Below are 13,452 nucleotides of genomic sequence, written 5' to 3'. Positions count from 1 at the left end.
AAACTGAGGTGAAAAAAAAACAGCAATTTTTCTCTACGTTTTAAACTGTACATTTTTCCTGCAATGTCAGATGTTCAAAAGCAATATACCGTTACGTCTGCTGGACTTCTCTGGTTGCGGGGATACATAGGGCTTGTAGGTTCATCAAGAACCCTAGGTACCCAGAGCCAATAAATGAGCTGCACCCTGCAGTGCGTTTTCATTCTATATCGGGTATACAGCAATTCATTTGCTGAAATATAAAGAGTGAAAAATACCTATCAAGAAAACCTTTGTATTTCCAAAATGGGCACAAGATAAGGTGTTGAGGAGCAGTGGTTATTTGCACATCTCTGAATTCCGGGGTGACCATACTAGCATGTGACTTACAGGGCATTTCTCAAATAGATGTCTTTTTTACACACTCTCTTATATTTGGAAGGAAAAAATGTAGAGAAAGACAAGGGGCAATAACACTTGTTTTGCCAATCTATGTTCCCCCAAGTCTCCCGATAAAAATGATACCTCACTTGTGTGGGTAGGCCTAGCGCCCGCGACAGGAAATTCCCCAAAACACAACGTGGACACATCACAATTTTTGACAGAAAACAGAGGTGTTTTTTGCAAAGTGCCTACCTGTAGATTTTGGCCTCTAGCTCAGCCGGCACCTAGGGAAACCTACCAAACCTGTGCATTTTTTAAAACTAGAGACCTAGGGGAATCCAAGATGGGCTGACTTGTGGGGCTTTGACCAGGTTCTGTTACCCAGAATCCTTTGCAAACCTCAAAATGTGGCTAAAAAAAATAAATAAAAAAAAAACACTTTTCCACTCATTTCGGTGACAGAAAGTTGTGGAATCTGAGAGGAGCCACAAATTTCCTTCCACCCAGCGTTCCCCAAAGTCTCCCGATAAAAATGGTACCTCACTTGTGTTGGTAGGCCTAGCGCCAACGAAAGGAAATGTCCGAAAACACAACGTGGACACATCAAATTTTTTCATAGAAAACAGAGGTGTTTTTTGCAAAGTGCCTCCCTGTGGATTTTGGCCTCTAGCTCAGCCGGCCCCAGGGGGGGGCAGAAATGGCCTAAAACAAATTTGACCCCCCCACCCCCCAAATCCCTCCCAGGAGCGACCCTTGCCTACGGGGTTGCTCCCCCTGTGTGACATTGGCGCCAAAAATCCAAATCCCTGGTGCCTAGTGATTTCTGCCTCCTTCGGGGCAGATTTACCTAAAATCGGCCAATCTGCCCCCAAGGGCAGAAATGGTCTAAATACAATTTGCGCCCCAGGGGAGCGACCCTTGTCTAATGGGTCGCTCCCCATCTCTAAAAACACAAACAAAACAAAAAAAACACACAAAAAAAATCTGCCCAGGCGTCTAGAGGTTTCTGCTCCCAGGGAGGGCAGAAATGGCCTAAAATAAATTTGCCCCCCCAACCCTCCCCCCGGGAGCGACCCTTGCCTACGGGATCGCTCCCCCTGCATGACATTGGCACCAAAAAAAAAAATCCCTGGTGCCTAGTGGTTTCTGCCCCCTTGGGGGAAGATTGACCTAAAATCGGCCAGTCTGCCCCCAAGGGGGGCAGAAATGGTCTAAATACAATTTGCCCCCCAATCCTCCCCCCCCGGGAGCGACCCTTGCCTACGGGGTCGCTCCCCCTGCGTGACACTGGTGCAAAAAAAAAAAAATCCACAATGCCTAGTGGTTTCTGCCCCCTTGGGGGCAGATTGGAGTAGCAAAAAAAATCGGCCGATCTGCCCCGGCCTAAATACAATTTTCTCCTCCAGTGGAGCGACCCTTGTCCAAGGGGTCGCTCCCCATTTGTAAAACAAAAAAATCCCTGGCGCCTAGTGGTTTCTGCCCCCCTTGGGGGCAGATCGACCTAATCAAAATAGGCTGATCTACGCCCCAGGGGGGCAGAAATGGCCTGAAATAATCCCCCCCCCCCCCCCCCCCCCCCAGGGGAGCGACCCTTGCCTAAGGGGTCGCTCCCCTTACGTGAAATTCACAAAAACAAAAAAACTCCCTGGTGTCTAGTGGTTTCTGCCCCCCTTGTGGGCAGACTGGCCTCATCAAAATAGGCCAATCTGCCCCCAAGGGGGGCAGAAATGGCCTAAATATAATTTGCCCCCTAGGGGAGCGACCCTTGCCTAAGGGGTCGCTCCCCACCTAAAAAAAAAAAAAAAAAAAAAAAAAAGGGGATCCCTAGTGCCTAGAGGTTTCTACCCCCCCCCCACCCGGGGGCAGATCAGCCTAATAATAGGCCGATCTGCCCCCAGGGGGGGACAGAAAAGGCCTTCTAAAAAAATGCCCCCCATTGGGAGCGACCCTTGCCCAAGGGGTCGCTCCCTTATGCCAGTTTCAACAAAAAATAAAAAATCCCTGGTGTCTAGCGGGCGTTTCAAAAGCCGGATTGCAAGCAATCCGGCTTTTGAAACTCTCGGAGAGACTTCAAAAGAGAAGGAAATACATTTCCTTCCCTTTGAAGCCTCTCCGGGCCTCCCCCACGTGATCAAAAGAGAAATGCTGAGCATTTCTCTTTCGATCGCGCTGGAAGTTGAGCTTCCAGCGCGATGGGGGAGGCCCAGTGACATTTCAGCGCGCGCTCGCACGCTGACGTCACAGGGGGGGTGGAGGGGTCGGGGTGGAAGGGGAAGGGCTTCCCCTTCCACCCTTGCCGTGGGGGGGGGAGCGCTAGCGCTCCCCCCGGTTCCCGGGTGTAGGACGAGGTGACCTCGTCCAAGGCACCCGAGTGGTTAAAGAGCAGAATAGCGCGGAGGCACTAACTGTAAGTCTTCCTGGTAGCTCAAACAGGAATGATGTGTATTACAAGACAATACTTTGGATTCTCCCTAAAGGTCTAATCTTCTCTAATAGCACTCACCGCTGCTCCCCATTGTCGACACGTTACGAACCCACTTGATTCAACTGTTCTCTTCAGGACGCAGAACACCAAAACATAACAGTTTTAGTTTGTTTGTTAATAGTTGTGTTTTGATGGAGAACCCGAATCTGATTTTTCAATGTGATGGATAAATATTATGAATTGTTAGGAATTCCCGCAGAACTCAATTGGCAGTATTGGAGCAATTTTCATAACAGTTACTTGTCATTGTTTCTTTTATTTTTTAGTAGCGCTCATGGCACTTTTATTTTTTATACAGCAGGAATCAGCAGTATTGGAGCACTTCATGCACATCGCTGGCAGGTGCAAGACCCGTCCCACTTAAAACTCTGGTTACTGGTCTGACGATCATATTGGGCTGTAAGAAGTTGACAAATGTAGACAATGTGACCAAAACACTCGAATCAAATCCTACAGTTAAATACATGAAAACGCGGGTACTGTCGAAAAGGTTACAGAAATAGTCCCAAAAATATGAAGCACCCGTTGTTTATAGAATGCTAGTTAGGATATATACGGGCCTCAATTTTTTTTATTTTTTTTATTGCTTTTACACCGGGAGTGACACCGAACTGAAAAGTTTTCTTAACACAAACATACATTGCATTCGCAGAGTCGACACATAAAATATCTTCATGTTAAAAGCTGGGTGTTCATGTGTTAGAGGGCCAAAGTGTGCGAGCTTGACACCCCTACCCACAGAAAAGGGGGGGGGATTGAAAGAGAGGGCGGGAAGCGATCCCCCTTAGGGTACAACGCACACAGCAGGCGGCGCTGCTCACACTGACCTCTGTGACGATGGTGGTGCTGTAGACGTCCGTACTGTAGCTCCAGCCGTCCAGGCACTTCTCCTGCGGCACCTCGCTCAGGTCCACGTCCACCCTCGGGGTCAGCCCCCGGGCCGAGAAGTTGGTCAGGAGCGGCAGCCGGTAGCGGCGGCACCTGCTCTCCGCCAGGGTCCCGTCGGCCTGCTTCTCCAGCGGCAGGCTGGCGTTCCTCCAGGCGGCACTGAGGTTGGCGCCGGCGGGCACCAGGCAGCGGTGCTCCGGGGTGGCGGACAGGAAGACCGCCGAGAGCCCATTGAATCCGTTGGGGATGATGCTGGCGCTGAGCAGAAAGAAGATGGTGCGCTGGAAGGGGCCCCACTCTCCCAGGAAGGCGGTCTCCTTCTCGTAGTCCCGCATGGCGGCGCGGTCACCGGAGGTGCAGCGCCCGGTACCGACGGCCACCTGAAGCTTTGCCCGGCGCAGAGCCGCATAGAGCAGGTGCTGGAAAGCGAGAAGCTCCCGCTTCAGCCCGGGCTTTTGAGGACGGGGGTCGTCCTAGGGGGGAGGCGGCCTGGCAGCCTGCGGCTCTGGGTGAGGGAGGGGGACTGCGCAGAGCTGTCAGGGGCTGGAGGGCGGTGTGCCCGACAGCAGCCCTGTCCTTATCATGAAGGCGGCATGGCCCTGTGCTGCCAGAAGTAGCGGTCGGGGCCTGTAGTAGTCACGCGGAGCTTGGGGCACGCCTACAAGCCCAGCTCCCCGCCTTCCCCTCCGCAGGGCGAGGAGCAGAGTTTCTGTATGTAACTAAGCGACAGTTCTGTCAAAAGAACTGTCACCTGGAGTGGGGCGCTCTGCCACACGTGCCTTAAACAAACATAACAATTGGCCTGCCTTTTACCAGGGGACCTCATCAACTGTTCAACAGTACCCTCAATATTTATACCCTACAATTTAATCACATAATGCACTAGGGCATTCCTGTCCCGACTTACACATCATTCTTTACAGCACTTCATACGGACAGGACAGGACGACAACCGAACGATGCTGGGAATGATCATGCTGTTGGGTTAGATTTCAGAACTGGACTACTGATATCAGCATGGGGCGAACTATTCTTTCTAACCCCCATTTCCCCCCAAGTAAAATGCACAAATTCCATATTTTCAATCTTTTACTCTAGAATAAAAACATTTCTAGCTTTCGCATCAAGCATTTTTCAATTCTATTAAGGACATGGAAGCAAGTATTTTGCTTCTCTTTCCAAGGTTTCATTTTTTGCCAGCCAATAGAAAGACAAAAAGAAAGACATCACTTCCTGTGATAGACCATGTGACTACCATAGAGACCAGCCCTACATAAGCCCCCTCAGTCAAACACGCTTCCTCTTTCTTTGCATGCGTCTCAAATAACAGTAAAAGACTCACGAACAAATCCCCAATGGAGGAAAAAGCAAACCATAAAGGAGCTTCAACGGAACCACTGAATCCAACCAGCGAAGGGGCCACTGGGCCGAGTCGGATAAGGAGAATCCGGATGACCGGAACAACATTCACCAAGAAGAACAGGAGTCACTCGTCTTCATTGCCTAAGAATAAACAAAAATTGAGCCATAAACACTGAACTATACCCCTTGATATTTCATCATAATTCAAAAGGGAAGAGAGAAGAAAAGGAACATATAATGAAAGTAAAGACATATCAATAACATGTATAATTCTATACCAAACACTTCTGTGGGTGGGGTAATCCTTACCTCCGTGTCCTTAATAGAACAGAACAATTCTTTTCGCGAAAGCTAGAATTTTTTTAATTCTATGTCATGACCGGAGACACTGATTATGCTAGTTTAAAGATGATCTACAACATTCTTTGCAACAACTAAAATGAGTTTGTAGTAAAAAGCCTTAAAGGTAGACTCAGATGATCAGTCAGCCGCTCTCAAAATGTCCTCTAGACGAGGACCCAAAATAAAAAGCTTTAGATGCCCTGGCACCTCGTGCAGAGTGGGCCCCATACTGAGTGGTATCAATGCCCGGATAGCTAATAAGCCACCGCATCCATCTAGCCAAAGTGCCTGAAGATACTGAGCGGAAAGGCTTGATTAAGGAAATTAACAATTGACCACCCATGTCAGGACGAAATTCGTCTGTACTCGCCTCATAATCTTTCAAACATTGTACAGCACACAGCTTAGAATTATCCGGGAAACTGGGCTAAAACACGGATCTAGTATTACACTTGGTACGGCGAGAAATAGTAAAGTATACTCCTTCAGGAGAAAAAAGCTCTAGCCGAGAGAGCTAATGCTTTTACATCAGAAACCCGTTTACAAGATACCAAACACAGAAGCATAGTAAGTTTAGCAGATAGTTTCTATCTGGAAAGGTACTTATTAGTCGGCCAGAAATCTTAAAAAACGCATGACAATATTTACATCCCAAAGGGTAGAATAACACAGTTGAGGAGGGTTTGAAAATTAAATTCCCGAAGAAGTTTACACACAATCAGAAGTTCGCCAACAGGTTTACCCTCGATGGGAACATGACTTAACAGATCTGTAGGCCATACCTGAAGCTGCGAAATGAGACAAGAAATTTAGAATCATGTAACAATCTGCTGAGAATGGATCAGCACATTGTTCACTGCAGCAAGAACGCCAACGTTTCTAAGCGGAATCGTAATGCTTGTGGGTGTTAGGTGCCCAGGATTTTGAGATGAAATCCTGAGATTCCCTCGAAATTCCTGTGAGAGACCATCGACCTGGAAATTCTCCAGGCCACCAAGGTTAGAGAATGTGATTGCACTGGAGGATGAGGAAGGCCCATCGGGTCTAGCAGCAAGTTCCAACGATGCGGAAGAATGACCGGCAGAGAGCAAGACATCTTCAGAGTTACAGGAAACCAGGTTTGAGCCCTCCAGAGGGGAGTCACAAGCACCAGCTCAGCCCTCTGATGACGCACTTGAGTCAGAACTCTAGGAATCATCATGAAGGGAGGAAGAGCATATCCCTGGAACTGGGACCAGTCCTGTAGGAATGCATCAGTCGCCTGGGCTTCTGGGTCCGGGTGCCAACTGAAAAACCGATCCAACTGCCAGTTGGGGCGAGACGCAAAAAGGTCTATCGAGAAAAGGTCCCACAGGCGTTGGAGAGAGTGAAACATTCTTGGATGAAGTCTCCAATCGCTGAAGTCGCAAGGATAACAAGATTGCCAATCAGCTACCGTATTGCTCTGACCCAGGAGATATTCTGCCACCACTGAAATCTGATGTTGACGGCAAAAATGCCAAAAGTCCTTGGCTATCTCCACCAAGAGGCGAGATCTCGTCCCGCCCAGCCTGTTGACATAACGGACTGCCAAAATATTGTCCATCCGGAGAAGGATGTAACAATTCAACCTCTCCGGAGAGAGACTGCGAATCGCAAAAGAACCCGCTAAGAGTTCCAAGCAATTGATATGAAGAGCTAGCTCCGCCTGTGACCAACGACCCCCTGTGACCACCAAGCTGCAGTGGGCGCCCCAGCGGCTAGCATTAGATTCAATCATGATCTCCTGAGACGAGCCAAAGACCGCTCTCCCATTCCAAGCATCCATATGATTGAGCCACCACTGGATCTCGGTCCTGGCCTTGGATGAGAGGGGAACCAGGGTAGAGTAACTGAGACCCTTTTGGAGATGAGAGATCTTCAGACGCTGAAGGGCCTGGTAATAGAGAGGGCCCAGAAAAATAGCCTGAATGGACGATGGGACAAGTCCCACCATTCGCGCTAGGCATCTCAAAGATACCATCTGTTTGGGCAACAGCGCCCAAAACTCATTTTTTAATGTTGCGGACCTTGGAGGGAGGAAGGATCAATTGGACTAGGACAGAGTCCATGTGAAAGCCCAGAAACTCCAACCTCTGGGAAGGATCCAGGATGGACTTCTGACTATTGATGCTGAAACCCATGTCCTGAAGGAGGGATATCACCCATTCCAGATGGGTCAATACAAGAAGAGGGCACTGCGACATGATGACAAGGTCGTCGAGATATATGATCAGATGTACCCCTTTGGCGCGAAGGTGTTTCGCAATAGGGCACATCACCCTCATGAAGCCCCAAGGCGCCGAGGACAGGCCGAAAGGCAGGACCTTGTATTCAAAACAACGGCCATGCCATAGAAACCTCAAGAAATCTCCGGTGAGGAGGAAAAATAGGAATGGTCAGATAAGCATCCTTTAAGTCAATGCAGACCATTCAATCTTTTTCCCTTAAGATGTCCCGTAGCAAATAATTGCCCTCCATCCTAAAATGGCGATAAATAATCCAGCCATTGTAATCCTTTAGATTTACAACCAGCTCGGAACAGCCACCCTTCTTTTCTACAAGAATAATGGGGCTGATGAAACCGTGAGGGTGTGGGGAGGATTCTAGTAGGGCCCCTTTGGCCAGGAGAGCTGTGACTTCCAAGGAGATTAACTCACAATCTTGTAGGGAAAAATACATTTCTAGAGGAGTAACCTACTGAACTGGGGAATCATAAAATTCCAGTTTGAAGCCCTGGCTTGCATCTAGGACCCAGGGAATCCTGGGTGATATTTAGCCAATTGTGTATAAATAAAGCTGTCCTGCCCCCCAGAATCGCTTCTGAAATCGAAATCAGTCTCATCTGAATGGTTGGACTTCCGATAGGAGGTGTAGGTTCCCTTAGATTTCCCTCTCCATAATCTGTTGCGACCTCCACATGACCTTGTGGGATAGAAGGTGGAGTCGGAGTCCTGGTAGCCTCCTCTGGGGTGTTGGTAGGAGAACCATGTGAAGGGCCTTGATAGTAATTGCTGACGAAGGCTTGTCCTCTATAGCGTCTGGCCCTGTTAAAAAGGGGGCGAAGAACCTTTTTTATGGATCCCTGTGCCTTGTCCAGGTTGGCATAGGTGGAGGCGAACTTTGAAAGCTCCTTTAGGTAAGGAGACCCAAAAAGCAGACCGTGAGCCAATGGGCCTGATTCAGATGAGGCCAGATCCGTCAGCTTGGGCCCCAATTTGAGTAGAATAGAGCGTCACCTCTCACAAGAGATGGCGCAATTTGCGTTCCCCTAAAAACACAAGGCCCTCTGGGCCCAACCAACCAGAACTTCTGGGTTGAAAAAGAAACAGGGACCAGGGCACTCAAACGTCTTTGTAATAAATATGCTGTCCAAAATAAGTAGAGTTGCAAAAGGTATTTAATCCAAGATCAGAAAACAGCCAACACGTGTTTCGTCCTAGCGGACTTTTTCAAGGCTCATAAATTTAAGCTTGGATGAAGACTAGTCCCACTAGGGCTGTTGTAGCCCCTAAAGTATAGCATTGGCTCCACTATTTAGGAAAGGTCTTGCCATGAATTCTGGCAAGTATTCCTGTCTTTAACACAATGCGGCTTGCCGAGTTCGTGGATATCTTGCATGTGGTGTATCCATAGTTTCATGTAAAAAATGGGGTCCCGATAGGCCCAAACTTGCTTTTAAGAGTCACTGTACGATTGGTCGAGTGTACAACAGTACGTGAAGTGTACGGGCAGCGCGTGATAACGCTGTCTTATCACGCGCTGCCCGTACACTTCATGTACTGTTGTACACTCAACCAATCGTACAGTGACTCTTAAAAGCAAGTTTGGGCCTATTGGGACCCCATTTTTTACATGAAACTACGGATACACCACATGCAAGATATCCACGAACTCGGCAAGCCGCATTGTGTTAAAGACAGGAATACTTGCCTGAATTCATGGCAAGACCTTTCTTAAATAGTGGAGCCAATGCTATACTTTAGGGGCTACAACAGCCCTAGTGGGACTAGTCTTCATCCAAGCGTAAATTTATGAGCCTTGAAAAAGTCCGCTAGGACGAAACACGTGTTGGCTGTTTTCTGATCTTGGATTAAACACCTTTTGCAACTCTACTTATTTTGGACAGCATATTTATTACAAAGACGTTTGAGTGCCCTGGTCCCTGTTTCTTTTTCAATTTGTATTTCACAGCACAGTACATAGGTGGTCCTTTTCGGGGTTCCATTTGTGAAATCTGTGCATCTTCGAAACCCTTGGTGGTTGGGTTTCTCCGACCAGGCTGGCACCGTGCATAAATACATGCTAAGCGACTTTAAATTTGATTGGCAACAGATGTGCGACAATAGCATTAACCACCTCCTCTATATGAATGAGAACTTCTGGGTTAACCGGGACCCCTGATTCCTTAGCCTGGAAACCTAAATCCAGGATTTAAGTAAGAGGGCCTGAGACATCCAGGAGTTTATCCTGACAACCTCGCCAGGCATGATCAATGCCCTTTTTTGGATCTTTAGAGAATTGTTTTGAGCGATGTTACCAAAGTGGGATCAATCTGTGGTGTCTCAGTGACCTTAGAGGAGAAATCAGGTCTGGGGCATTCTGACCGCAAACGGGATCAGACATCCCTATAAAAGCTATTGCGAATGTGAGCCTGAACGTATTCAGCCACCTCAGAAGGCGGAGTCCAGGAAGAAGATCTAGGATAGATGATATCCTCAGGTTCGAAAGTTAGAATTTTCAGGGGCTGAGAAGTCACTTCCGCGTGTCGGGATTTGGCCTTACGTTTACGTCCAGGAGAATCAGGGTCCTTCGCCGAGCCTGCGAAGAAGCTGAGGAATCAGACTCCTACTTATATCTCTTTGATGAACAGATTGTGACGAAGAATAATCGTGATCCATAGACAGAGCTTGTAGAAGTTGGTCAAAGTCAGCTCGATGAGGATTTGCATCGGAGGCTGAACTGGGATCTTGTGAAAACGGCAGCTTTTCCTAGCTGCCAGAATGTGGCATCCAGCCCTGCTGCTCTGCAAAACCCAATAAGTGATGCTTAATTGGCTGAATAGCCTGGGCGAAGGCCACATTAACAGTGTGTCTAACATCAGCATCAAGGGTATAGACAAGGTCTTGCTCAAAGGACCCATCAGGATCATCATAAAAGGTGCCTTCCCCAGAGTCTTCTCAATAGCCAGCCATAATAAATAACACCAGGTCACACAAGTGAGAATTTAAAGGGGCAGGCAAACTGCCAATAATGACTTCCAATGAAGTGGGGAGGCAAAGCTGCAAGTCCTTAAAGGAGGCTCAGCGAAAAAATCTCAAACCAAGAATAAAGTGTGGAGGGATGCCTGCTAATATTACAGGACAAACACAGGAAAAAATATATGGGCCACAAAGTGGCAATTCAAAGAAGGCAGAGCCTAGTTATAATTATTACAGTCCAACAGGATAAACGAGTGGGCGTATAACGGAGAGTAGTTGTAAATACTTCTGAGACAAGAACACCCGTCACATGCGTGTTCTGATCCTTTGGGGAATAAAGGCTGAAGGGAGTCAGCAGAGACACGCATGCGCGCAAGGAAAAACACCAAATATAGAAAGAGGACAGCCCTTTTGACTTAATGCGCTGTCTTCGCTCTCCAGCCCCCACTCCACGTAGCAAAATGCGAGAGTTTAGAAAAAAACCTCATAGGGAGGATGACGCTTCCAAAATAACACAAATAAAAGTATCAATAAAAGCAGCCGAGCGCACATGGGCAATATAATTAAGTACGCCCTGTACCGCTGTGCGCTCCGCAATTATAATATTCAACGAAATAAACAATGGCACTTAACTGGCTGCGAAGCAGCAAAGAAAGAGGAGGCGTGTTTGACTGAGGGGGCGTATGTAAGGCTGGTCTCTGTGGTAGTTACATGGTCTGTCACAGGAAGTGATGTCTTTGTTTTTGTCTTTCTGTTGACTGCTGAAAAATTAAAACATGGAAAGAGAAGCATAATCGGAGCCTCTGGTCCTGAATAGAATCTACAGCTGTCTAGTTTTCAGGTCCTTAGGAGAATGAGTTAGCATATTGATGACATCATAGGAAGTGATTCCCCTTGGTCTTTGACACCCATGGCATCACAGGAAGTCACTTTACTAAACTTATAAAAATGTTCAAAAAGAACAGTGAATTAATAAAATGCTACCAAAATTAAATTATAAATGAACTGAAGCATTAGTATCATACATGACAACATTTGTCAATACATATAAGAAAGATTTTTGAAAGAAACTTCAACAAAATCTAATTTCTCCATTAAGGACTGGGAAAACTTTTATGAGGGAGAACACAAAAAGAGCATAATTTGTACCTTTGAACAGCAGGAGTCTCGCACCGAAATCCTGTGTGCCTTCCTTCTTGGCAAGTAGCACGCATTAGGGGTTAGACTTTTAGTGCTAGTGTCTGCATCGTGATCAGATGCTCTAGTTCTGTGGGATTAGCTAAACTCCAGCCAGTGTGTTTACTGTGCGCCCCAGGCAGTTATGAGCTTGGCTCAGATCGAAGACAGCTGTCTTGTTGCTATGGATATTGGCCTGGGCTAGTCTAATTTGTTTACTCTATTCACTACAGTCAATACGTTTCTCACGTTGCCTGTCACTGGGCCATAATGTTGTTTGATTGCATGTTCATCTAAACTGTATCCTCCTGGCAGATTCCACAGAGGAAATGTCACGTATAACTGACTGTAATTACGATATTGTGTGAGGGGGTATATTGATAACATATCGAAAGGAAATGCTGTATTTACAGATCTTGCAAGAGGGAGTGTGTGTGAGAGAGCACAGCAAAGGGAGCGATGCAAAGAAGGAAAAGCAGAAAGAGTGAAGAGACTGGCGAGGAGGAAGAAGGAGAGGATATGTGAGATGTGGAGGTCGAGGATTTCAAAAAGATGTCTGGAGGAAAGTGTCAGCACAGGAGACTGCAGATAAAAGGGATATGAAAGCAAGAACACAAGTGATGCACAACAATGACCACTACCTTGTCAACAGACCTAGTAATATTTAATTGATACTCTTAATATTCTAAAAAAAAAAATGTAGCATTTTCACTGCTATTTCGACACAACAAGATCATTAGTATTATTCAGGAATCTAGTGCTGGTAATATGCATTGGAAACACAAATATCTCTTGCTTAATTTAGGTGTATCTTCATTGTTGCCTGATATGTATGGGTGCAGTAACAGAGAACACAGAGAAACACTCAAATTACTCTGAATTACAATAAAAAAAGTATCAATGAAAGTGTGACAAATTTGACAGTAGAATGTCACTCATATGCCAACTGAACCAATAAAAACGTCACACATGAACAGTCTGAAAACTTGGCACAAGAGCCGGTGTCCAGATGGCATATCGAAAGTTAATTATGAGGAGGATAAGGGCCTGATTAAGAACTTGGCAGAGGGGAATACTCCGTCACATATGTGACGGATATCCCGTCCGACTTATTACAATCACATTATTTCCTATGAATCGCTGATCTAGTGTATTATTTTTTAATCTTCATGACTGCCAGTCCCAAAGAGAAGAAAACAAAAATGACCCCCACACATTGAGAGAAAACTCCCAGGGTGTCAGACGTTAGGTTTTTATTGTCTTACAGAGACAAACTCCAGTTTCGGGAATTTGTTTTTGCTGTGCAGCTGCATGAACCATGATGGCCGCTGTAGGAGGCTGGCCTGGCTTGTAGTGGGTACCAAGGGGTACTTACACTCTGTACCAGGTCCAGTTAGCCCTTATTAGTGTAGAAGAGGTGTTTTTAGCAGCGTAGGCTGATAGAAGGTAGCTATAGCAGAGCAGCTTAGGCTGAACTAGGAGACATGCAAAGCTCTTACTATACCACTGGTGTCATATGCACAATATCATAAGAAAACACAATACACAGATATACTAAAAATAAAGGTACTTTATTTTTATGACAATATGGCAAAAGTATCTCAGTGAGTACCCTCA

The 13,452-nt window shown here is 46.7% G+C and overlaps 1 protein-coding gene across 2 annotated transcripts in view; it reads right to left on the bottom strand.

The window, feature by feature from the left end:
- Positions 1 to 4,374, bottom strand: part of LOC138304579 (organic cation/carnitine transporter 2-like) — a 405,840-nt gene extending 401,466 nt beyond the window's left edge. For both annotated transcript variants that reach the window (XM_069244749.1, XM_069244750.1), the window contains exon 1: positions 3,676 to 4,374. In XM_069244749.1, the coding sequence (XP_069100850.1) occupies positions 3,676 to 4,071 (396 nt within the window). In that variant the 5' untranslated portion in view covers positions 4,072 to 4,374. The remainder of the gene's footprint in view (positions 1 to 3,675) is intronic.
- Between the last annotated feature and the right edge of the window lie 9,078 nt (positions 4,375 to 13,452).

Source organism: Pleurodeles waltl, chromosome 7 (assembly GCF_031143425.1).
Source record: "Pleurodeles waltl isolate 20211129_DDA chromosome 7, aPleWal1.hap1.20221129, whole genome shotgun sequence".
NCBI lineage: Eukaryota > Metazoa > Chordata > Amphibia > Caudata > Salamandridae > Pleurodeles > Pleurodeles waltl.
Note: the sequence above shows the minus strand (reverse complement) of the source record. Positions and strands in the feature narration are given on the sequence as shown.